Source organism: Dicentrarchus labrax, unplaced genomic scaffold, assembly GCF_905237075.1.
Source record: "Dicentrarchus labrax unplaced genomic scaffold, dlabrax2021, whole genome shotgun sequence".
Lineage (NCBI taxonomy): Eukaryota > Metazoa > Chordata > Actinopteri > Moronidae > Dicentrarchus > Dicentrarchus labrax.
The window spans coordinates 5,908,125-5,935,693 of NW_026136711.1; the positions used below are offsets into that span (position 1 = coordinate 5,908,125).

Sequence of the window (27,569 nt, forward strand, 5' to 3'; positions counted from 1 at the left end):
TATCCCAAATCAATCCCTACCATCAGTTATTCTTTGTGTCAATGACACCACAGACTTTTAACAGTCCAGTGCGTAACATTTAGGAGGATCTATTGTCAGAAATGGAATAAAGTAGTAATATGTACGTGTTCAGAAGTGTATTATCACCTGAAAATAAGAATCATTGTGTTTTTGTTACCCTAGAATGGGGGGATCAGGTCCTCTTCTACAGAGTCCACCATGTTGAACCACCATGTTTCTACAGTAGCCCAGAATGGACAAACCAAACACTGGCTCTAGATAGGGCCATTCGCATTTTTTCCCAGGTTTCCTCCACAGCAGTATTCAGTTGGCTGCACTCAGCACCTTCTTCACTAGATGTCACTCAATCCGACACACTGGTCCTATAATTGAATGTTTACTGCTAGTGCAGAGAAGGCTCAGCAAAGAGTATTCTGAGCTCAGAAACTCTTGTAAACACAATAAACATTTGTTTTGCCCAAACAATACCATTAATTTGAGTTTACATGCAAGGCTGGGATATGTGTATGTGTTGGAAGGGAACCTCCAACAATGGACACTATTTTTTAGCTAATTCAGTCTGCCACACTTTATTTATTTTATTTTATTTGAACACAGTTGCATACAATCTAAAAAGCAATAAGACATGTCAGGAGAGGTCAAGAAGCTATAGTTTATAGCCATTATACAGTTGACCTCCCATCCCTTAAGGAGAATTTTTTTTTTAAAGCTGTAGTAGGTAACCTTTATAAAAAAAACACATTATTTTGTCATATTGTCATAGTACCAGAAGGAGCCAAAGGAAGCTGATTGTTTCACAGATTATCTGTCTCATGTACTACTGTCAGGACATAGTGAAAGTTTCAGCAGATATGACAATATAAAGTTTTTTTTATAAAGGTTATCTACTGCAGCCTCAAAAAAATTAAACTATACTAATATCAAAATGAAACCGACAGTGAGTTAAAGGACTAATGAATAAACAACAACAATCCAATAAAAACAGTACATACAAAATAATACAGGAAATAAACACACATACATAGCCTATATACACATACATATAGAGGCCTATACATAAATCATTCAGCAGGTCAATAGGAAATTAGATATCATGAATTGAATGTGACTGATGATGTCATTCAATCATGATTCACATAGTTTTTAAAAAACTATAAACATTGAAAAACAGCTGAGCCCATCTCTGCTAAAAGCCTTTCAATGCCAAGGGGAGTACACAAAGAAGAGACTTCCACAGAAAAACAAAGTGGCATTTGAAATCTTCAACAAAGAACACAAAGCAAACTTCACTGTTCATTAGCTCTATATTTCCTGGCAGACTTCCGACCACTGTGAAAGATCAAAAACACACACAGTACCGCACAGTATCAGCAACCACCACACAGACAAACCTCAGACTCTGCTGTAGCAAATAACATGTTATTCTTCACTAAAATAATTCAGTCAGCTCACACATAAAAGTTTATTTACATGATTATACAGCACAGTATTCTGTGTACTTAAGATATGCTGTTAGGTTTTACACTTTACGGGAGGTAGAAATAATATTGGACAGCAATTCACTCATTGCAGTTGAAGATTAATCTCCTCATAATCTGCACCTCATAATCTGTTTTCTTCTTCATGTGTCATCACATCACTATAATGAATGTATTAATCTTCTTTATTGCTCTCCTGGGGGGCAGGTGGATGATAAGAAAGAAGAAAAAATCGTATGTGTAAACACAGCAATATTGGGCAATGAGAATCTCCTGGCCGAATTGTCTTCTCAAAAGCTCCAAATTGTTTTTAAAGGACCAGTGAGTAGGATTTAGTGGCATCTAGTGGTGAAGTTGCAGATTGCAACTAAGTGAATAGGAATGAGAACACGGCAGGCTCCTGTCTAGAGCCAGTATTTGGTTTGTCCGTTCTGGGCTATACTGTAGAAACATGGTGGTTCAATATATCGGACTCATTCTAAGGTAACAAAAAGACAACAGTTCCTATATTCATGAAAACATACCTATGAATATTATATTCCATTTCTGACAATAGAGCCTCCTAAATGTTACACACTGGACCTTTAAGTTTACTTAAAATGTGTGTCCCCTGCAGTCTCTCTGACTCCACTAGCATTATCACGAGGATTGTCTTGTGTGTGTCGTGTTTCATTCAGTGTTACCTCAGTGAACAAGCAAGCTATAGCTACCAGTTTATGGACTATGGACAGTCACTCTCCAAGGCTGTTAAGGAAGGCCAGCTCTGTGGTGCATGAGCTGGAACTGGATAGCCTGGAGGAAGGGGCAGTGAGGAGGATGAAGGACAAGAGCAAAGCCATCCTGGTAACCCCTCTCATCCTCTCCATGATGATCTGTGGCGGATGGACAACTCATTCAGCCACCAGATCATCAGGTGCAAAACAGACCTGAAACAACAGACACCCACATAACACACACACCTATTACACAGTGTCTGCCACACTGGACACTCACAGTACTCTCCTTCTCCACTGTTTCTCTGTTAGATATTTTGTTGTGGATGTTATATTTTGTTGTATATTATACTATACCCTATTACACTGTACAATACTAAACTATATTACTCTATACTATACTATACTATAATATTTTATACTGGACTATACTATATCATACAAAACTATATCACACTATGAAATACTAAAGCTACTGTAGCTAAAACTGCTGAACTGATAGAAAGGTGTCAGAACACACAGTGCATCACAGTTTGTTGGTATGGGGTTGCAGTACATTATGACCACCAGGGTGTCCAGGCTGTTGATCACGCCATCGGCACAAAGAGTATGGACATCTCACTCCACTTCCTCCCACTGTACAAAAATGAAGCCAAAATCTCCCAGATACAGCCACTGATATCTTGTGCTTCTGGTGTAATTCGGAGCAATAGTGACCGAGATTTGCGCTGTAGTATCGAGATCCCACCCCTACACAAGACCGACTCAGCTGTCAATCATGACATGAAACCCCCTTCTTATTGCATCAAATCAGAAAAATGAACACTTGAACATACACTAATGTGACTACCTAAAATTACAGAAACCATCTTTGAAAAAAATGGACTTTAGTTTTTCCATCTGCTACCATGGAGGCAGCTGGCTTTATGACCTATACTGCATTCAGCCACCAAAGGGCGATGGAGATGTTTTGGCTTCACATTTGGAGAGCTGTGGTGTTGTCCATCTTTACATATGTCGATGATCACTTTACCACGGGAATTTTGTCATAGTTGGTATTTTTTACCTCTGTTTTTGCTTTAGTTTTATATACCTCTTATTATTTAGTTTATTTTATCTATTTTTTGTTTTTCTTTGTTCTGCTGTAATAACTGGATTTTCCCTCTTCGGATCAATATAAATAAAGGTTTATCTAATCTTATTTCTGTTTATAGCCTCACATTAGCTTTTTACTTCTGGCGATCACATTTATGCTTCAAAATCATAAAACTGGTGTTAATTTGTGAAGATTATCTTGCTGAACAAAATGAGAAAAAAGTATCATAAACCTTTGTTCCCAACAGAGCTTATTTCTGTCATAATCCAAAAGAAGAATCACATTGGCTGTTTGTCGAAGGAGCAAGGACGGTGCAAATTTCTAGGTTGGCCTGGAAAAATACCACATCCCTGCAGCACTATTAGTATTCATAATGCAACAAACAAACTGAATAAGAGAGATACAATGATAGACATATATATATATATATGCTTTATAAATTGTCATATAGTTCACACAAAATGATATATTAACTTGTTAAAGTGGAGGTAGACAACTTTTCAACTACAGTAGCTCGCTGCACTAGCTCCTTGATCATAACAGAAAACAGTAACTAACGGAAGAGAATTTATTTCTTTACCAAACTCAAATACTACCCTACGGAGCCCCCCTGGGGACATTGGATAACATTATTATCTCGTGGCCACGCGTTACGAGATAATTACTGCAGTCATTTCCATGCAGAGACTGTTGATCGTTAACATGGACAAGTTTGAATTAATTTCATTTTATTTTAATGTAGGAATGAATTACAATGACATACTTCAGTCACTTGCAGTAAGCATGGAGTCATTCTTAGCAAGACACACTTAACTCGGCTGCTCAAAATCCATGGACTCAAACGCAAGGAATATGCTGATGTCCATGAGACCAATCAACAGTCTCTGCAGGGACATGACTGCAATAACTGTCTCGTGCCCACGCGTTACTATCTCGTGGCATTATTATTTTTTACTCTAATGTCTCCAGGGGGGCTCCGTACAAATCCAATTAAATTCAACAAAGGTATTTACAAAAAGATCAACATTAGTATGCAATCATAAGTTAACATGCAATGTAGGATAAGGTGAAAGGAGAAATAGTGGCTCTAGTGTTCCTTTAACTTCCCTCCAAATAATAATAATAATTTCTATTTCTAAGAACTTAAACAATGAGTCGCAACAGTTCATTCATCAGACGTTTCAGGGCATTGTTAACCACTGACTGGCATGTCTTATTTGTTACATATTTAAGAGAATCACAATAGCATTCATCTCTTTAAAGATAGGGTTGAGTTAAAAATAATATGTCGCTTTGTGGATATGATATTTTCCTAATAAAATAAAAGGTATTGGATTAGTTTTTTCCGTTACATTCAAAGTAACAGATAATATTTCATCCCTTCTCAGCAAAGAAATTCCCAGCTGTACGTGAATGCAGCATGACGTACCAGGTCTGAAAGGCGGCGTGAGGACGTGCGCGTGGCCATGCGTACTGAAACCCGCCCCTTTACAACAACCCCCCAGCCCACTGAGCGCCGACTGCTTTGGTTATTTCATAGCGCTGCTGTAAACTCTCAATCTGAGCTGGAAAAACACAGGCGCTAAAATCCCACCGAGTCGACGTTTGGGGGCTTTTTTCTCCACCGCCTGCTCCGGCTTCTATCTGGTCGCTTCTCTCGTTAAGTTGCTACGAGGACACGGAGAGGCTGAAGTGACATTAAACGTTACGTTAATTCATTCAACCACAACAACAATGGCAGCACAGGATTTTAATTTCTTGCTTGCGACGGATTCTTACAAGGTGAGTGGACCCGTCCTTCTTGTATTCGAATACGGGCAGCTAAAAATCCAACTCACCTCAGTTACATACCACTGCACAACACAAATAACGTTAGCTGTTGTATATTTGGTCACTTGCTACGACACTGTGCTGTGTAGAAGCTGGAAGGAAGGCACCAGCAGTAGTTGTATACAGTGTATTGTGTATTGTGTGCATACTGTTGTTATCAGTGCTCCCTACAGTTGAACAGCAGCTGGGCTCAACGTTACAGTGTACAGTTCATTTAATCCAGGTTGAATCCAGGAAACCGTAGCTGAGAACATATGACTTGGCACGGAACGGGTTTTCACTGACTGCCAATGTAATGCCTGAGTTTCATTATCACCAAACCAAAACTTATCTTCACATTTTACTTTACTCAGTTTAAACACATTTTTATAAAGGTTGTGGTTTTTTTTTTTTAATTTAACCGGATTATCAAAGTTTAGTTTTAGTGATAAAACCAAAATCATACTACCTTTAGTCTGGTGCCAACTTTCAGTACAGGACACTTTCTGACAGCTTGGGCTGAGCAATATATCAGCTAGTGATATTATCTGCGTATGCTATCCCATGTTCCCACCTGCCCTGGTAAACCTGGACATGTAGTTTTCCAATCATAGAAACACCTGTAATTTGATTAAAATCATGAAAAATCCTTGAAATAATTGATGTCCTGGAATTTTGTTATTGTATTTTTCCTTACTCACATCTCCAATTTTCCTGTAAACCAAGATACATTGTACTTGATTTGAAGTGTTACTTATGGGCTGTGGCCATAATGTCATGGTGAGTGTCAATACTAGGCCTACTGGTCAATGATCAATGATATGATCTTTGGGAATGCCGTCCTGTATTGTTAATAAAAACTCCTGGAAAATAATTTGTTAAAACAAGTGGGAACCCATGCTACCTGGAATACCTGGGACATTAGAGACACGTTGTCCAGTCATGGAAGCACTTTAAAATGGATTAAAATGACCAAATATCTGTGTTGTCCTGGAAAATGTTAATTGTATTTTAGCACTTCACTCAAATCGCCTACATAAAACCTGGGTACATATTTTGTTTGAAACTTGACTGTTACCACATGGAGGGGGAAGGACTTGTAGCAACCTTACTGGCGTTGAGTCATCGATGTTACACTGCTACAGAGGAAAACTGTAGTAAACTGTGGTCAACTGGCCGGAGACTGCAGCGTATAAATCGGCTTTGGTAAGAAAAGCCAAGAGCGGTATAAAAGCGAGCTGATGTGGATTGTCCTGTAAACTAGACAGTGCTCGTGATTCCACCAGCAGTGCTGTCCACCCTGCTGTCCACATCTCCATTGGACTATTTAAGGGCCTTTACACTTTGGGGCTGTTAAGATTTACCACACAGAGGCCTGTGGGAGTGCTGTGGCTATGAGCACCGTATTCAGTAGATTCACTAGAATTATCAAAATGCTTTATACTTGGCAGGCAGTTAATTCCAGTTGATCCTTTGTGTGGGAACGAACATTAAGGTAACAGTGTATCTAGGGGTACTAAGTGAAAGGTAATTGACTTAGTTCTTGAAATAATAGAATCTTCACAGATAGAGTCAGCAGTCACTATTCATTTGTTAATAGTTTGTTGTTTGATGAACAAAGTTCTGAAGTGCAAGTCATGGTGATTCATTAGCTTGTAATGCACAGCCTGTAATGCTAAATAAAGTTCTTTGTCCACAGTGCAGTGTGGCTGTGTGTGTGTGTCACAGAGCCCAACCTTTCGCTGCCTGTTAAGCTTTCACTTTCATTTCAGTCCATTCGCAACCTAAATCCAGGAGTGAGTGAGTGAGTCAGACCACTGGCTGGGCAGGCGGTGCGGGTATATGCAGTAACATATGCTCAGCTCAGTGCAGTTAAATGTCAGATGTCATTCAAAGGTTTGCTCTACAGCCAAATGGCAAAGATCACCAACCAGGCTTTTTATTAGCTCCAGCGACCCCTGAAAACAAGTCCAAAGCAGCAGCACGGCCAAGAGGATTCCTCCAATGTGTCTGTCATCACAATCACATAATAGAAACTGATGTGGTACACAGTGATGAGCTCATCAAAGTCCGCTGGGCTTAGTAGATTTACAGCACAGCAGTTTACATTTACTGAAATACTGTCTTAACATAACGTACTCACAGTTTGCCTCATGTAACCATCCGTTTAACTTTTCCTTTTTGCTTCATTCAAGTTTTTGACCAGTTGATAATAATCATTTATTTTGAATTCTTCTGCAAAAAAGAATTGTTTGATGGGCTTTATGTTTTATGAAAGCCAAAGTAAATAGAGTTATTTTTAAATCTGAATAGTTTTGAATTTGAAATGTTCAAACTGAATATTGTATGCAGCATTTGAAATTGTATTTCACAGCTTGAACTTGAATTTAAAGCTGCAGTAGGTAACTTTTATTAAAATAACTTTATTTTCAGCAATCAACTACCTTTCTTGGCTCTGATTGGTTGTTTTCATTCAGGCCCGGTGGATTCTGGAAAATCCCATTAGGAGCTCTTGGAGGAGCCAGAGGAACCTGATTGTTTCACAGATTATCTGTCTCATGTTCTACTGTCAGGATATAGTGAAAGTTTCAGAAAATAAGACTGAAAGTTACCAACTGCAGCTTTAACATGTATTGCTTTCAACTTGTCAGTATTATTTCAGTTTCTGTGGAGTTCCAAATTCAGTTTTCAAGTTACTATTTAGATTGTCGGTTATATATTATCTGTATCGTCCATGAGAAGCAGGTGATTGTCAGTTATCATATCGGCTGGAAAAAATCCATATCATGCATTCCTAATATTGGGCATTCAAACTGAAAGCAGAGCAGCTTCCAGCAGAAATCTATCATTATAAATTCAGTTCTTACGCTTCTGCTTTAGTTTGAGCTTCTTTCTAACTCTTTGGGTTAGGGTGTTCCTGTAGCTTGTAAATATGTGTATAGTTGGTTTGACCTTCTCTCTCATTGTTTCTCTCCGGATCTCTGGATTAGGATAGTTTATATGTAAATAGGTGTAGTTTGTTTCTGCCAGTAGTAGTTAGAGCGTGTAAATATTTGAATAGTCTGTTTGATCTTCTCCTTTTTTTTTTTTTTTTATTGTTGTGTTTTTATTTACTTTTAATACATACAAACATACAAAGTCCCTGTAGTGAGGTTGTAATAATTTGCCATCATAATGATGATAATACTGTAATAATAATAATAATAATAGTACCAATAATAACAAAACTTTCTTTAACAGAACGTTTCAAAACAAAGTTACAAAGTGCCTTACATGGCCAGAACCAAGATTTAAAACAAAATAAAATTGGAGAATTAAAATCATATAGAAGTATGTAGAATAAAAAGAATGAAAGACCCCCATCAACAATAAAACAGATAAAACATATTGCAAAATTAGCCACACTGGGGCAAATCATTTTAAACAATTAAAAAGATATCAAATTAAAAGCATAAAATATAAGCAAATGTATGATTAAAACAGAAAAAATAATGAATTCAGGAAATGTTACACATTAAGTTATTTCTTACTTAGCGTGTTGGCTAGCGCTGTCCACTGTGAGTGACAGCCTGCCAGCCTTCCATGATTGAGCAGTGAAAGCCTTTTATTAACTCATCTAGAAATGTTTATTTAAATGAACACAGTATTTCAGTCACACCTACAGTGCGTGTTCCTATTGGGGGTTTAAAGGGAACTGCATCCAGAGGGATAAAGTGGAGCTCTGCATCACTGTGTGTGCTCATGTCTTCTAGTTTACCCAACAGACATTATTCATTCACACAAATGAACAGCACTGCCATCTAGGGTTATCATGACACCAGAAAACAACCAGTATATCCTCTGTACTTCAACACACACTCCTTTTATTAAAAACATTTGCAACAACAAGAGTGGCATGTAGCCTAATAAATAAAAAGAAACTACTCACACACTCTTTTCTGCTGCCTGTTTGGTTGTCATATAGACTCTCTGCCAATCACTATCAGCCTACATGAGTCTTATTGGGCTCGTTTGAGATGAGCCGGCCATCGCCCCACAATGCACGTTGGTTTGATTTGTGTCCGACTCAATGCCGACTCTGACGTCACACACAGGCAGCGATAACCTCACAAGATCGAGGCGGCTGCAGTTTTTAGAACCAGGTGCTGCAGTTGCTCTCAACCAACTGCAAGGGCCAGGGCATGGTGGGAAACGCCTGGCTGTCCCCTGATCAAACAGCTGATTGGCTCTTAGTTTTGACAGCAAACACTACATTTTCCTTATTGTGTGAATTGAATATTTAACTCTTGTTTCGTGTCTCATGTTGTGCTGTTGATGATGGCAACAAAGTTTATTAATAGATGTGAACGTGGTCTGCAAACTGTAGATGATCTAACAGGATGCAAACATTTCTGTGACTTCCTGTATATCTTAGAAGGCTTTACTGCTGCTTTTTGTCACCACCTCCTGCTGCTGCCACCTCGTGTTTTTATTCATCATTCTTTGTCATCTGTGATGTGAAAACATCACATTTCCACAGTCTGTGCATCCTGCTCATAGTTGAGTTTTATAACCCTAGGCGCACTCTCCTCCCTTTCTATCTCATTTTATTATTATTAATTTGTGAATTTTGAGACTGTACATCAACAGGCATCATTATGGATGAGTCCTCGTCGTGCATGCTCTGCAGGTGCAACCCAAAGAACTGAGCACACTGAGAAGTTGTTTGGAGTTCGTATGTAAAAAAAAAAAAAAAACTTTTGGATAAGCTGAAGCAGAGCTGTCGCTGCGGCTGAACTGGTTGCCATCTTCAACATGTTGTTGTTCCGTGCTGGTAGGCCTCCGATGGTGTCAGACGCCGTGTTCTGTCCCGAACTCCTCTCATCCACTAACGGTTTAGTTGACTATTAGGGGCCAGCCCCAGTGTGTATACACAGTCCAGGCCCAGATGTCCTCCTAAGCTCTTGCATAATTGAATTCTCTCAGCAGTGATGCTGATTGTTTGCTGATTATGACATTGTTAGCATGACTACATGCTTTTTCACTGGAGCACTGGCCAAGGGACTACATGTGACTTGGCTGTGTGTTTTGGTTTCTGCTTAAATTTTTGTTGCACAACTTGTGTAATAATTAACGACTACATCCAGTATGCACCCGCAGCACAGTCTGAGAGCACTGTGAGCTTTAGGATTCTGGCCACTTCCCCGAGGTCTGATATGTCTTAATACTTTACTGCCTCCTGGATTTGGTTTGTTATCAGCATGCTAACACCATAATCATGCTGATGTGTGCACACTAGGCCTAGGCAGTAAAACAATAGCAGTATGTATGTGCAATAGACACTTCATCAGTATCAATACAATAGTTGTTAAATAGAATATCAATAGTTTTATTTAAATGCAGACTGCCATTAAAGCACACAATGACACATGATCAGATTCCTTGATAATGGAGTGAGCTATAAGTCAATCCCCATAACTGCTTCCACCTTTTGGAGTAGAGGAATCAAGAATCAATCCACTGGCAGTCCATGATGGGGAGGTACTACTTATTTGTAGTTTGTCAATGCACTTTGTAAACTCTGTTTTTAAAAGGTGCTATATAAATATAGTTATTAGGGACTGAGCCAGCGACCACTGGAGGTCCCTATTGTATTTGCTATGTTTCTTCTTAGCTATTATTATTACTGAAAAATTGGATATTCTATGCGTCGCTTTCGGGTCGGCCACTAGATGGCGCTACTATCATAACAAGTGCGTTTAGGGTAATAACTCCCGCATCGTTTGTCGCACAATCATAAACCTTATATCCACGTGTTCGGTGAATGGAGCTGCATCTCCCCATATAGGCCACGCCCACTTCCGCATATCATTTTCTTCCGCTAAAGCGCGAAATGTCCGTAAACAACTTTTTCGTGTTCCTCCTATGCGCTTTGTCCGATCCGCACAAAATTTTTCACGTAGCATCTGGGTGCTCCAGTGAAAAAGCATGTAGTCATGCTAGCAATGTCCTAATAAAAAAGTAATTTGAAGAATTTTGATATTTCAAAAAATAAGCACGTTATAAAATTAGCACTTCCTGTGGATTTTTCATCAAAAAAGGAAGTGGAGCATTTCTCCACATTGGTATGTCTGATTGACAGCAAGCTTGGGTCCATAGTTCCCCATGTCTTCCTTAGGCATTGTGCACAATTTCAGGCCATCGCCACAAGGTGGCGCTCTTTAAAATGAAGAAGTTTATATCTCTGCAACGGCACGTGTGATTTAAAATGAAACTTGGTAGGATGCCTGCCCATGGCTCCTTGAGGCTCACTAATAAATGTGTCAACAATCCGCCACTGGCGCTCTGGTGGCAGGGTAAATCACTGTGCGGAGACCGTAATAGTTATGAATATGAAATCCACAGTGCACGTGTAGACTGGTGCCTGTAGCTCACATACCAAAAATCGTGTTTGTCATGTTTGTAGCGCCCCCTACAGGATTTTAAAAAAGCAGCCCCGGCGCCACGTTTCACCGATATGTATGAACTCGGTAGGCATGTGTAACATGTCGAGACATACAAAAAAGCCTCTTGGACCATACCCCAAACCCCATGGGAAGTCGGCCATTTTGATTTTGATTTTCACTTTCTGCGAACTTTTCGCCTTGTATTTGAACAAACTCCTCCTAGGGAATTCATTGGATCTGCTTCAAAATTGGTCTGTCCAGTCAAAGGATGTTGCTGATCATAAAGTTGTGCTATTTGTGCACGTACGTTGAAGGGCGTGTCCTTGGTGTGCCGTCAAAGTTGGCCATTTTGAATTCCGTGCTCATTTTCGATGAATTTTTCGCCTTGTATTTGAACGAACACCCCCTAGGGAATTCATCGAATCTGCTTCAAAATTGGTCAGTACAGTCGAAGTAGCTAGCTGATTAAAAGTTGTGTTATTTGTGCATGTACGTTGAAGGGCGTACTCATATCTTCAGTGTACATGGTCCAATCTCAATGAAACTTCCCACGTTTGATAACAGTCCCGACCTGAACACGTCTACTAAAGTAGTCCCAAACAGTCAACTCTATGTCAGCACTAGCCTTGCATGATTCAAGGTGATTGAGGGCATGTTTCAACCAACAACCACAACTAATCATAACTTTGTTAAGAATGTCAATAGTAACACCAGCATTGATGTGTTTCATAACAGTATAGTTATATAATTTAGTTTAGTAATGGCTCAAAAAACAGGGTGGAGTGTCCCTTGAAGTTCAGAATGTCCCATCACCATGTTGCCACCACTGTGAGCATACAGACAAAACCTTGGTTCCATTAAAAACTGAAAGAACCTGTATATTTGCAATGCCAGTCGTAGTGTCAGAGTAACCTAACATATTTTGCGTGTAACAGTAGGACATGTCTTGGTTATGCTGTCCACCTGTAAATTCAGTTCAATTGATTTGTATAGCCCCAATTCATAACCAAAGTTATTTCAGGACACTTTTCAAATAGAGCAGGTCTACCCCATACTCGTAAAATTAAATAAAGTAAAGTAAAAAACTCTTCTTAGTTATTACTAAAACTCTTATAAAATGCTCTATTGAAGTTAGAGAACAGGGAAAGGAGAGGGAACTTTAAACAGAAGGCAGGATGTGGCAGAAGAATTTAGAGTGAATGCCTCTTGAAGCTATTTCTTCCAGTGACTGACTGGCTGTTGCTGTTTATTATTTAATTAGTGCTGCAGGAGCACAAAGAGAGACTTGTGCTTTAAGCTGTCATCATACCTTCCCACGTGGGTCCTGGAAACATGTTTACTGTACACGTAGGCATCACGTTGAGCAGACAATCCTCCGCTTTACAGCTTATCATTAGTGTGTTACCTGAGGGGTTATTTTATGCTATTTGACAATACAAATTACATAAAATGTCAGAAAATGTTGTTCCCCAAAGCCCAAGGTGACATCCTCAGATGTCTTGTTTTATCCACAATCCAGAGATATTCAGTTTACTGTCATAGAGTATTAAAGAAAGCAGAAAATATATAAAACATTTGAGAAGCTGAAATCTGCGAATTTGGATGTTTTCTTTCTTAAAAAATGACTCAAAATGATGAAGTTTGTTCGATTAGTGTTAACAGTGTGTACCATACCTGGGCTCAGGTCACTTGAAAAAGTGGTCTTGAGTACAGTTCATGCTTACATGGTTGCTTACCAGAGTTGGAAAGGAAGGGTGATAAGTTGTCAACTGCAACTACACCACTAGATGCCGCTAAATTCTACACACTGGACCTTTTTAATCTTTTGAACTTTTCAGGACCTGCTAGCTGCTTATGCTTGAGTTCTGTCTATTACTTGTCTTTCAGATCACACACTACAAACAGTATCCTCCAAATGTCAGCAAAATCTACTCCTACTTTGAATGCCGACGGAAGAAAGGTTCCCAGTTCAGTGAAGTGGTGTTCTTCGGTCTTCAGTACCTGCTGAAGAAGTACCTCACAGGTACATTCACATCCTTGTCTCCTCTAATCTGAGAAGTGCATTGACAGAACCATATAGGAAGAAAAGAGAAAAGAATTGTGTGCTTATGGGTAATTTGATGTTACAGGGACAGTTCACCCCAAAATCACCATACCCAACTGCTATTAGGGCTGCACGATTATTTTGATCAATGTTGAGATCACACTAATTTATCACAGTTATTCAATGATTTTAGGGAAAAAATCGTTTTATTACACTATTTTTATTACATTACATGTAAATTCCAAAATTACTGTTAGCTTGTTTTGTGGACACAACAATAGTGGCCAGTGTCAACTTAACTAACACACACCTCCTGGGGTCCTTTCTATGAGCCAAGAACACATTTAAAAGAGTATCGATCATGTTAATTGTGTGAAACCAAATTTGCAAAAGTGCTGTTTTTCCATCTAGATGAAATGAAAGATGTGAAAAACTCAACAACAGAAATCATGATCTGGTTCCTCAAGATTGTTGTGAGCACCTTGGTGTAGGAACTATTTTCTTTCTATGTTTCACCGCCCAGAAGGAAGCGTGCATCCACTCCTGGACGAGAGGCCCGTGCTCGGGACAGTGCAGGATGTTAACATTAATGCTTCCTCCTCGGCTGAGCTGGAGCGTTAGCTAGCTCACCTAGCACCTCTGGGATAGCTAACGTTCAGCTATGGTTGACGGGTGTAGTTTCGGTAGAGAGTATGAAACCGCTCACAACAAGGTCTGTGGATTATCTCGAGTAACCGGGTCATGATTTTGGAAAGAGACATTGCTGTTGAGTTTTTCAAATGTATTTATTTTCCGCTGTGAGCACCACTGGTTGATCTGGTTCCATTATATTAGAGAGAAGGCCGACATCTGTACGGCCAATATCTCTATCTGGATAGATAAAAAGCATGTTTGATTCTGGTGTGAGCTGTCTCTAAATATTGTTGAATGCCTTGAAATAAAACTGTTTTCCAACAGCATTACTTTATACACACAGGGAAATTATAATAGCCCAATGAATGAATAAGAACATACAGTGTAAGTAAAAACATCAGGCACAAAAAAATCCTCTAACTTAATACAAGGCAATGCAGCAAGTGTTTCCTCATTCAGTTGCAGCCAGTTGCACACTGTACTTTTGAGAGTTCACACCTGAAAAGTGTGAGCTAAAATGGTTTCCAACATCAGGTGGAAACAAAACAGAACTACACTCATAAACTTTCATGTAAGCTGACTATTGATGACAATTGGATAGAAGCACAGGCTAAGCTTTTTTCTGGGTGCTGAGTCAGTCCTTCGTATTTTCTGGATGGGACTGAGGTGGCTGTAACTTGTCGTGGTGTGTTCTCTAAAGGCCCGGTGATCACAGAGGAGAAGATTCAGGAAGCCAAGCTCTTCTACCAGATGCACTTCAAACAGGCTGTGTTCGATGAGGAAGGCTGGAGGAAAGTCCTTGAGGTATACAAAGAGATTTTCATCTGTCAGTCTGTCTTGACGGATTCACAGAGAGAGGCCTTCATCAGCATTTATCTAACCTGAAATAAACGTGCTTGTTACTTTGTCAGAAACATGACGGCCGTCTTCCTATCCGGATCAAAGCTGTCCCTGAGGGTAGGATCATACCGAGAGGCAACGTGCTCTTCACTGTGGAAAACACAGATCCCAGCTTCTACTGGCTCACCAACTACATTGAGGTAACCCCAGAAATGTGTTAGTGTTAGACTTTTGAAATAATGAAAGGTTGAATTAGCAGATTAACTCAGGAATTTATCCTGTGTTTCAACTGGAGGAACTAGGAACTAAATACGATTCTAGTTTCAGGTGGGAAAAAAGTCCCTGTTTTGGAGGTAGAGCTTTCCAAAGGTTTGGGAATTATGAGGGTGGACTTTGCAGAGTTAACCATTACTGATTGATCAAACACAGACATGAGACAACCAGAGGTTGAATTAAACTATTTTGCTGTCCGTCATTTTGACAGACAGGTTAGTTATAATTCTTATTACTCATCATTTCAGTTTTTAATGATACAACAACAACACATAGCCCATTTAATATCAGTAAATGTAGCTCGCAAGTTGGAACAGAAATTATCACCGGTTCGAGCAGGCTGGTCACGCAGCATCCGTGTAAGTTATAACTTACAGAAACATTGTGTGACCTGCAGAGTTGTGCTGTGCATCAACAAGTGCATCCAGCGATCAGCTCAGCTGGTCCATTGCTGCTTAAAGCACATTGAAAGAGGTAAATCTTGGATCTCTCGCCACTCTTCAGCTGTCACTATCAATGAAAGGCAATAAAAGGCCAAAAATGATTATTTTTTAAAGCAACAGTGCCACTAGTATAACAGTGAGGAAGACGCAACAGTGACAGACATTTGTAGATGTTTACTACATTAAAAACAAAGTTCTGTTTTCAGCCGGTGGTTAAAACTGGTTTAAAAGAGAGCAAGGTAAAGAAAGAGTGCAACTGAGCTGAGAGCATGAGCAAATGAGAGCAGCAATGAGAGAACAATTCCACTGGAGAAGAGAAACAAACTTTGCTTGCTGATTGTTTCACTGCAGTTTCATTGTAAAGCAGACGTAAATAACCATCACACACTTAGCACATCATCTGCTCTGGAGTCTGTTTTCCACCTCTGCATGTCTCCTTTGTACCCAGTCATTACATCCACTCAAACATCAGAGTCACACAGCAGTACCCAAAAGACAACAGGGTTGCTGTTGTTGTTTTCTGGTACCATTGGTCAAATTTACCTAATCTTTAGGTGGAAATGCAAACAGAAATGCTCAAAAGCTACTTTTTCATTTCCGATTTAGTGTCTGTGATTCCAGAGTTTCTGGAACTGGCTATAAATGGCTATACGGTTCTGTGAATTCTGGATGACCAGATTGGAAGAAACATGAACATGCATTGTACCTCAGGGGGTGTGAATTACACAGCAGCAGCAATAATCTACTCACTCAAAGAAGTAGGGACTCGTGCATTTGAAAGAGTCTGAACAGAGTTTTTATGGCAGTGGCAGTCTATCCCTGCGTCCTCCCAGCCACTCAACTTACTCCTTCAGGTGACCTCAACTTTGCAGCACTGTCTTTCAACAACTGTCCTTGCCCCCCTTTTTCCCACCAAGTGATCTCTTACTATCTGATCTCTTTTCTCCCCACACCCATCCTATTTTTAACCATCACCCCTGCCCCTTCTACTGGCTGCAGACCATGCTAGTCCAGATGTGGTATCCCATAACGGTAGCTACCATATCCAGGGAGTTTAAGAAGATCCTGGCCAAGCACCTGAAGGCCACCTCAGGGAGCCTGGAAGGCCTGGACCTAAAACTGCATGACTTTGGTTACAGAGGAGTCTCCTCACAGGAGGTAAGAAGACATTTCTGTCCTTTTTAGTGTGATATCTACTTTGTGCATATGGCTGTGTCATGTGGATGTTAAAAAAAACATAAACATAAAGCTGGAATGTAAATTCAATCTCTTGGGCCGCTGGTGAAAATGTTTGACTGTAAGAAGATTCAAAAAGACAGTTCTCACAGGTCTCATTGAAGGCAGACTAGTGTCAATGCAGTGATAATCTAATGTCTGTGTGTGTCTGTATAGTAGAGGTGTTCAGAAGTCCAGATTAAATGAAACATTTTTGAAAAACCTTTTTTAACCCTTTAAGATCACATCCCCAGTCACATTGTACCCCTATTTAACAACATATTATAATATACAAAAAATGTATTTCTATGTATTATTATATCGAAATCCAATCATTTTTCTTCCTGTAAAACAAATTGCTACTAACCAATTTTAACCAATAATAGGATCCACCCGTCAATCAATCTTCAACTTTTAGCGACACGGAGCTAAGATTAGTTAGCTAATTAACAGCAACATGGCTTTCTGTGTTTCTGGGGGCTGGACCTCACTGATGACTACAAAAACACAACTTTGTCAGTGATTTGGGTGAAACTGGATCATATTTTATGGAGAAAATATTGTCAGGTTGTCTGACATCCTCCAGCTGCTCTGCTGATGTAGCTACCGTCAGTGTATAACCGCTCAGCAGCCTCCCAGTCAAAATGGCCAGACCTGGGACCAAGACAGACAGAGGCCAGTTTGGCAACAGCGGTACCGAGGTGAAGTTTCCTGATGGACTTGTTGCTAAACGGTGGGAGGCTGTGGCTCAGAGGTAGAGCGGGTCAACCACTAATCGGAAGGTTGGTGGTTTGATCCTCTCGCTGCATGTTGAAGTGTCCTTGAGCAAGAGATGCTGTGCATCGGTGTATGAGTGTGTGAATGATTAGTTTCCATTGTGGTGACCAGGTGGCATCTTGCATGGCAGCCACTGCCATCAGTGTATGAATGTGTATAAATAGGGGTGAGTGTGGCATGTAGTGTACAGCGCATTGAGTGGTCGAAAGACTAGAAAGGCGCTATATAAGTACAGTCCATTTACCATTAAAAAGCAGCTAACGGTAATGTTAGCTGCTGTTAGCTAGTTAGATTGTGTAGCTAACATTAGCTGACTCAGCCAAACCCATCATAAAAACCACACCTCGGTTCTGTATTCTCTGTCGTCAAACTGTCCTTCGTTGGCATCGGATGCTTTATTTGGTCCCGGTCTGGCTGTGCTGTTCACTGGGAGCTCCAGTCTGGCAGAGTCAGATAATAGGACCGCTACAGTTTCTTAGCACTGTAATGTAACAACCTGTTGTCCACACTAAGTTCAGTTGTCATATTCAGAATGTTAATAGCCTCACTGAAAATCCACAGAAATCAAGATAAACTACTTGAAGCAGCAAAGTGATATATCATTTCTGCCTCTGCTCTCCAGTCTGCAGCGTTAGGTGGAGCCGCTCACCTGGTTAACTTCTGCAGTACGGACACGGTAGCTGGGCTGCTGATGGCTCAGCGATACTATGGCTGCCCCATGGCTGGCTTCTCCATTCCAGCAGCAGAGCACAGGTACAACACATAGGACAACATCAATGAATGTAGTCTGTGGCAGTCATAAATAAAAAGAGAAACCTTCAATTATTTTGACTTTTAATATAGAATAAATGTCACTAATCAGCCCAGTTGAGTTGTCAATTGTGAGGAAACTGTGACACCATCAGGAGTTTTATTATTTATTTATATTCTGTATCTATTGAATTATTATATCTTGTTTATACCTTAAGATCTGAAGCGCATTGCTTTCATTTTATTTTTTATTGTAAAGCACTTTATAATTGTGTTTGTTAAGGTGATATAGAAATCAAGTTATTATTAATATTAATACTGATATCAGAACTAGTGTTAATAGCTCTAGCACCACAAGAGCTCATTACTTCCTTGCTGTCATCCAGTACCATCATCTCCTGGGGGAGAAGCAAGGAGAAGGAGGCATTTGAGCGAGTCTTGGACCAGTTCTCCTCAGGGCCGGTGTCAGTTGTCAGTGACAGCTACGACATCTTTAATGCCTGCAAACACATCTGGGGAGACAAGCTGAAGGAGCGAGTCATGGAGCGCAGCCAGGACTCATGTCTGGTCATCCGGCCGGATTCCGGAGACCCTGCAGAGACTCTTATTGAGGTAAATAACAGGACTGGGGTAGTCTGTATTGGACAAAAAAAAAAAAACAAATATCTAAACGAATTTTAAATCACAAAATTTTAGTGATTTCTGCTGTGAATTCTTACTTTTACCACTTTTATATTTTTCAAATGATTCTAATCTGTTCTAATTGTTTTGCTATATTGCTGTTTTAACATACAATATGTCATATCTGCCACTAATGACGTTAGCTCAGGTTGTTTCTCTGATAACTTAAGATCCAGACGTTCCAGAGGTTTTTACCGGGAACTGAAATGACAGCAGGTCTCCTCCTCTTCAAAACAAACAGACACGCTGATTAAAACCGCTAAAAACACTGAATAAAGCAGTTCCCCCTTAAAAATCACTGTTTCTCCCACGCTGTTGGGCAGACAAAGGACGTCCCGGAGGGCCTGCAAGCCGAGCTGTCATGGAAGAGGATGTCTGATACCCATTATAATATGAACGAATGGGACTTCTAAGTATCCAATTTATGATGCAAGAAAACCTCAAACCCAACCAATCCAGTTTCCACACCTATGTGGTAGAAGGGCTGGTGTTCTTGAGGTGATACAATGATACTCTCAAATTTATAATCCTTTGCTAACAGACTGGATGAGTTGGCACATTCAGGAGAGCATGGTGTAGGAAACAACAAGGTTCAAGAGTTAAGAGCAGTTCTTTAAAAGATAAAGTTACTATTTGTTTTGTCTGCTGTTTTTCAACATTTTTGTCTTTTCACATCTAACTTCAGCAGTCAGGAAGCAGTGAATATGAATGGCAGGTTGTTCTTGTGTAAAGAAAGTGTCTGAACCTGTCGAAGTCTGTTATTCAGAAGAACTGGAACAGGCTTTTTAATCTGATAAGGAAGTTTTGGACCAAGTGGGAGTTATTGTGCTTACGCATGAAGTTTTGTCTCTCATGTGCCTTTTTAAATGTTTGTACATCACCACCATGCATGGCTGTAATCATTTAAGTTGATGAATTAGTCATGATCAGTAATTATAGTAGTCATATCTTGGACTATTAGTCAAAGAAACTCCTCTGTTATTACATTGTTATAACTAGGGTTTTTGAACTTTCTCCTTTATATTGATTCCAACTACTAAATGATTCATTGTAGATTAACTGAGGTTGTTCTCTGCTCCAACCTATCATGGCTGATCCCTCACATGTATGAATCAAACTGCAAAATAAAATGACAGAAATGCATCTTGTAGGTCATCAAGATCTTGGAGGAGTGTTTTGGCTCTTCCCTCAACTCTGTGGGATACAAGGTCCTGCCTTCTTACCTACGAATCATTCAAGGAGACGGCATTGACCTCCACTCAGTGGAAGAGGTGAGGAAAGGGTTGGTTGTTGTACTATTCTGGGTTAATCTTGTGTATACATTTTATTTAGTTTATTATATTTTAGTTTTCCCTCCTGTTGCAAATTCAGCTTTCTGTTCTGATCATTATTAGCATTAGTCAGCTACTTTTTTCACACTACTACAACAGTTCTATTATTCGTTCTTATCAGGGTCTGAAATTAACGTCCGCCAAGCATCAAATGCGGGTAGATTTTCAGAATTAGAATAAGTTTGGTGAGTAAATCCCGGAAGGCTATACGTTGTTAGAAAAAGTCAAATAAATAAGGCTATGTGATAACAGATGGCTTCAACACGACTGTGATGGATAACGGGCAATACTACTCACAGTGATCAGTGATAGGCCCCAAAAACCCTGATTCGAGAGTAGTCTTCGTTTGCTGTGTTATTTCAATGAAATGTACTGAAACAAATTAACATGTGACACAAAAAGTTTATTTATTTGTATAAGGCAATGTGCTTTACTGGTGGATTAAAAAAGAAATGTATCAGTCCCCTTGGCTGGTGAGTAAAAAGTTCATTCTGGACACTGATTGACCAAACAGAAATGAGAAATTGAAGCCTATTTTGTGTCTACAAGTTTCAGTGGTAATATCAAAAAAGACACAGCACAGCAGGCAACACATAGACTAATTTTCACCAAAAAAATGTGTACCACCAGAAAAGTGTCTTGACAAAGGGGCTGTAAACAACCTGAGTCCTATTTCTGTACTCTTGGCATCCCTGTTGTTTATAATGACTTTTTAGTCACGTTTCATTGCTAAGATTGGGCAGTTACGACACTGGTAACCACAGCTTTACAGTGCATTGAAGTTTGATTTCATTTCTAAATAAATGTCACAGAGAATTCAGTTGAACTGTGAACTTATGTGGACTAGTGACGAGTCACCAAATTTCCAGATCTCAGAACAGGAGTTCATAGTTAAAGTTAAACTCATAGGAATGATGGACCAAACTACAACAACAAGAGCAAGGTTGTATTTCCCTTTTTTAAGATGCATTAAATAGCCCACATTGTTTATGCTTTGTGCTCTGTTAAAAGCCAACATATCCATCTATTAACAAGTGTTCTTGTCATGGTCAAAGCAGTTATTAAAATCAAGGCTTGTCAACCTTATCATGTAAAAAAGACAGATTTACACTCAAAATATGTGTAAGTTTAGTTTTCCTGAAAAATGCTCTTAAATGCACGGCATATTTGTTCCTTCTGCCAGCACTAGAGCTCTGGCACACATTCACTAAAGCTCCTATCCTTGAGCTGACAGGAAGCAAAGCTTACTACCCGGCTTTAACATAAAATATAAATCATGTTGAGGTCTGTTATGGTGTGTTTGAAACCTTCCTTTCCATGTTTTCTGTAGATTCTTGAGAAGCTGAGTGATGAAGGCTGGAGTGCTGAGAACGTCTTCTTTGGTTGTGGCAGCGCTTTGCTACAGAAACTCAACAGAGATACACTCAGCTGTGCCTTCAAGTGCAGCTATGTGGAGAGTAACGGCAAGGGGGTGAGTGGAAGCTTCTGGCTTGCTTAAGAGATCTTCACATTACATTTGCTGACTTAACTGATTATCAACTGATTGTTTATTAATACCTTTCTGATTAACAAAAACCCATAGACTAAATAAAGGTTGCTACTTCCCCTTTAACCTGTGTCCTGCGTTCAAAGTTTTAAGCATCATTCGTGAACAGGAGGAACACTGTTTCTATGTTCATATCTGCATGTAAGTGTTGTTTAAGACAGGCTTGAAAACATGTGAACTTTACCTTTCATGCAGTTAACATGGTTCTTTTAGTGCAGTTGTAGAATTGTTTGTTAATGTTGGATGCACTTAGGTTCATTCAGATAAAGGTGCACTTTTACAGACTTGTGGTTGATTTGAGATTTGGTCTTGTGTTAGACTAAAAGGCACACTGAGTGGGATTGTCTTAAAAACAATCCATAGACACATATACAATTGTCGTGTGGTGGCGTCTGTATCTGCAGAGACCCTGTCCTCTGCCTGTGTTTTCTTATTTTCTTATCCGTTTGCTGTGTTCGGAATGTTTCTGGGCATCAACCTTTGGCTAGCACGCACTGTATGAGGGTCTCTGGACGAGAAACATAGATACTTTGTTCTTGATGCGACGTGCGTCTGTAAAGTCGCCATATTGGGGAGGTCAAGGTCCGCTAGTTAACAATACTGAGAGACTGTAACTGGGTTCATTCTCAACCGATTTTCATGAAATGTGGTTTGTTATAATTGTGTGAAATTGAACCTGATACTGGAATTAATCTAATCAAGCTCTGCCAAAGAACAGTCATGAGTCGTGCTTGGGAAAATGCTGCAGGCATGTACAATGTTTGGATGAACAAATGACGAAATATTCAAAACAGGCACTGATCACAAAAAAAAACCAGGCACTGCTAGTCAGACCAGCACTTGGGCCAAAATGCAGAATGTAAGAAAGTGAATACCTGTACATCAAAACATGGTACAAAAGTTTTCCTGTTGACAGTGAAGCTTGAGACGGGGAGGAGGGGCCAAGTTTGAATCATGTGTTTACCAACAGGAACCGACAAATCCAACTCAATTTGCCTTTAAGGAAGTAGACTACCTCCTGATTTAACTTTGACCTTTTGCTTGTATGTGTTCTTCCAGATGGACGTGTACAAGCAGCCGGTGACCGACCCATCCAAGGGGTCAAAGAAGGGTCGATTATCATTGAGGAGGAACTCTGATGGCTTCTTAGAGACAGTAGAGAGAGGGGCAGGCAAGCCTGAGGAGGTTAGTCCCAGCATTTCCTTGTTAACTCTCACTGATATTAAATGTGGATTATCACTGTTTTAAACACATAGTATAGTTTTATATCATTTGTTTGATAGAGGAATAACAAAAAAAGATGCAGTTTTCTTTTCTAACAGAAAGGTGAGGGCACGTTGTCCATGTTTGCTAACTGCAGTATTGTGTAATGCACACAGCTAGGAGAACAAAATCATGCAAAAGAGGAAGTGTAGAGAGAGACAGGAAACATGGAGGAGAGCTGGATATGACACATGGCAAAGGTTTATGGCTGGAATCAATCTGGGGACGTTGAGATTGGGTGGTATGTATCTTAACCAGCAGGCTACCTGGACACCCCATCCTCTTGATGACATTACTTCTTTTTGAATGTATTTCTAGGTTTCTATTCTATGTATTCTATTGATCTCAAGAGACATATGTTCAAAAAAGAAAAATGACTGTGACTTTTTGACTTTTAGTTAGGAATCAAGCTAATAATGCTGAATTCTACATATCCCATAATGCAACCAGATAGCATCTTTCAGGAGACCGTCCATGCCTGGTAAAGACCCATGCCCCCAGTTTGTAATGAAATCTGTGGTCTCAAGCCTAGACACTCAGGTGATGTCACTGGACTCACACTTTCTCAGATTTAACAGATATATTAGAATAACATACAATAAAGCAGTACATATAGTTATTTATATACATACACAAGTATACGCCCAGGAAAAAGTTCTATGGATCATCTTTTGAATTACGTCTGGAGGAATATTAACAGCAGCAACAAGTGATGATAATATGGTTTCATCTTCACATAAAAACACTGTCCATTCACTTGACTGCATTTAAGCACCAAGCTGGATGTTGATAGCGCAGATCTCATTGTTATCCTCCTGTACTTAATGAATCATCTGTGTGCCCCCTGCATTCTTCAGGACCTGCTTGTGACCGTTTTTGAGAACGGCAGCCTGGTGAAGGACTACTCCCTGGAGGAGATCAGGAAGAACGCTCGGCTGAGAGACGAGGAGATGAACCCCACACTGCACAACCACGAACCGGAGCTGCTGCACAATCACATCATCAACGGGATTCATTAGATCAAGCACAAAGCCTCTCACAATGCATATGGTACTTCAGTATTTAACAGGTGCACTGGGTTGAAGACTGCGGTGTTATAAACTTGCAGAACGGGAATGAAAAGCAGTTTCTCAAAGCAGCTGCCACCAAGCACTACCACCCACACTTCACCCTGAGGAGGCCAGTGATAATATTGTTTTCAGGTGGATCCGCTTCATTCACGTTGTCTTCTGGCCAAACACTCAGCCAGAGCACAGAATACGAGGTGCACACATTGCCCCGCAGACATTCAGCTCAGGATCAAATACGATAAGCTAGGTAAATCCAGAAATTAAAGCGATAAAACAATAAAGTTACACATCCTGAGTTTGAGCTTGCTGCTGGACACTTCCGAGCTTCCATCAGATTTCTATTTCTTATGTTTTTATTGAAGGGGAAAGCCTTTGAAACAGCATTTTAGACCACAAGACACCAGCTTATACCAAAATATGAACGGTAACAGTATTACTGATTAGTAATAGTGCTACATCATCAGGTATGGGTTGCTCTGAGTGCTTGATATAAAGTATTTCAAATCATTGACAGTAGGGATGCCCAGATCAATCAGCCGGCTGATATTCAGCAAAAACGTGCTCTGAATATTATTGCTCGATCAGGTTTGTTGCGTTTTTTGCATCGGTTATCACAAATGCAAAAAACTTGATTTGCAGTTGTTAGTTTTTTTTGTTTTTTTTACTTAAATTCAATTTTCAATTCAATTCAATTCAATTTTATTTGTATAGCGCCAATTCATAACAGAAGTTATCTCAGGACACTTTTCAAATAGAGCAGGTCTAGACCGAACTCTTTAAAACACTTAAACCGATCGGTTTGATCCAATTGTCAGCTAAGTGGAGCTGTTTCATATGTCTTATGTGAGTTACAGTCTATGCCTTTTACACATGTAGCACACAACCAGAGATTGTCTGTCAGACTTGTTCTCACCTGTTGGAAATATGCCATTAGGTTTAGGTGAGGGGTGGCGCTTGGGTATGACTGCACGCTTTACTCTGTCTCACTGCTTCCATTTTTGAAATGGAAACAGCATAAAAACCCCATTTAAACACTCTCCAGTACTCCATTATTTGCATTACTAACCTCATAGTTAACAAAAAATGCAAACAGCATTTTTATATAGTTGTTCACAAATGCCAAACAACAAATGAAGGTGTCAAACCTGCTCACTTATCAGCCGCGTGTTTGTGGGAACCTTTGACCTTTGCCTTTATTTTGCAAACAAAATACATTTTTAGAAACACAATTGTGTTTTACTTTTAATCGTATATGAGGAGGTAGTTTCAATTTATATGAAACAACGGGAAAAATTATTTAAAAAAACAATAATCTTGACGGCCTCTCCTGCGTGCGGCTGAGAGCTCAGCAGGTCACTGTGCCACATGGTGGAGATCCCAATACACTACAAAGCAGTGCTACTGCTATACCAGCTGCTATAACAAAACAAAAACACCATCCACATCGGCCAATAAGGCTCATATCAGCGGCAAAAACAAAACATGATTGGGGCATTCCTAGTTGTCAGCAGAACACATTGCTCCAGCCCTACTTTCTGCCCTTTGGTTTGTGTTTGCGTGTAGGAAGCGTGATTTATAAATGAAGACATCACCACACTGACCAATAGTGCTCACTATATAAAGCTGATTGTGCTGCACTGCAACAGTTTGGACAAAGAAAATGAAGTCAGTGAAGCCATCAATAAACAAACAAAAAAGACATCATGAAAGAAATAATCAGATGAATAAATTGTGTAAATGATATACATGAACAAACAATTTGTGAAATTGAAGTTATTGAAATTGAACTTGTCATTATAATAATTTTATTGGCTATTATTTTTTGGATATGTGTATATTTTTTATTTCATGATAGACCGTAACCTTCTTCAAAATTCAGCTTTTATTTCATGATATCACTTTCCATGACAGTAGCATTGTCAATGGTCACTTCCCCTTCACCTTTCAGCCAGTCATGTACCCTCTGACATCTACCAAATTTAGCCGTTAGCTCCTGGTAGCTGGAGCAACACCAGTGCCAGTGTTATTCAGCAGTGAATAAACACAGTACACAGGCATTAATGAAACTTCTGTAGCTTTTAAGCCTGAGCTTAAATGCACCCTCTGTACAGTTGTCATGAACGGGAAGGTTAGCTATAGAGACCAAAATAGTTTTTTGTACCAGGCTGTAGACATGTTCATTTCTGCTTATGGAAATTGACTCACTGCTGGAGGCGGCCTCAAGTGGGCGTCAGAGGAACTGCAGATTTTGGCACTTCCATATTTGCTTCATTTGCAGTCCTGGAGGTTGCTGTTTGGTGCTATCTGCTGAATCTGGCAGCAGCTGTTGAGCCTGCTTCCAGGAGCAGATGAGAGGACAGTGACAACACCGCTGTCATGTGATGTGATCCTATGAAATACAAAGTAAGAAGAGTAGTAGTAAGAGTAAAAGTGTCCCTCAATGTTCACAGTTCCCTCAACCTCGGTCTACTTTAGTTAGAAATTTTATTTCCCAGAATGCTTTTCAACAACTTCTACAGAATAAGGATTATTACTTCAAGTTAAAGTGGCACAAACAGTGTTGCAGACCCATGTGAACCTGTGATACACAGGTTCACATGGGTCTACGTGTATGTGTCTATGTGTATGTGTATGTAAATGATGACCTGCCTTAACCAACATCCTATATAATGTAAAATATACTCGAAAGTGGCTCCTCTCTTTTCTTTTGTGGCTTTACAGCAATAAGCCAGTTCTTTCAGTCACTACAGATGCAAACAAGCTACAGAAGTACTAACCAAACAAAACACCAGCAGTAATCTGCTGCCTGCTTCCAAGGCGGATTCCTCCATTTGAGAGAAAAATTAACCTTGCTGGGTTTTTTTGCATTGAACAACTGACCCTGAAGCTACTGCTGCCTTCTTTTGGCTCCTTCTTATTCTCTTTTCATGCCCTTTTTATTTGCTGTGTGTCTGTTTTTAATATTGAGCAAGAAGTAGTGACACAGTTTGCCACCAACACTGGACACCACATGGTTACACCGGCACTAATCCTATCTGTAATTATATTTTGTAAATAGACTTTTGAAAATGATTTGCTTCTAACTGATCGATATCTTTTAAATGATTAATGATTTTGTTTGTTTTAAAAACTTTTTTAAGATTAAAAAAAAAAACCATAAA

The 27,569-nt window shown here is 39.7% G+C and overlaps 1 protein-coding gene across 1 annotated transcript; it reads left to right on the forward strand.

The window, feature by feature from the left end:
* The first annotated feature begins 4,802 nt into the window (after nucleotides 1-4,802).
* nampt2 (nicotinamide phosphoribosyltransferase 2) lies at nucleotides 4,803-27,569 on the forward strand. Its single transcript, XM_051415006.1, has 11 exons — nucleotides 4,803-5,090; nucleotides 13,430-13,565; nucleotides 14,920-15,023; nucleotides 15,131-15,259; nucleotides 16,775-16,933; nucleotides 18,390-18,520; nucleotides 18,904-19,129; nucleotides 20,350-20,469; nucleotides 21,860-22,000; nucleotides 23,135-23,260; nucleotides 24,196-27,569. Exons 1-11 carry the CDS (start codon nucleotides 5,043-5,045, stop codon nucleotides 24,355-24,357), a joined length of 1,482 nt encoding a protein of 493 aa, XP_051270966.1. The 5' UTR covers nucleotides 4,803-5,042; the 3' UTR covers nucleotides 24,358-27,569.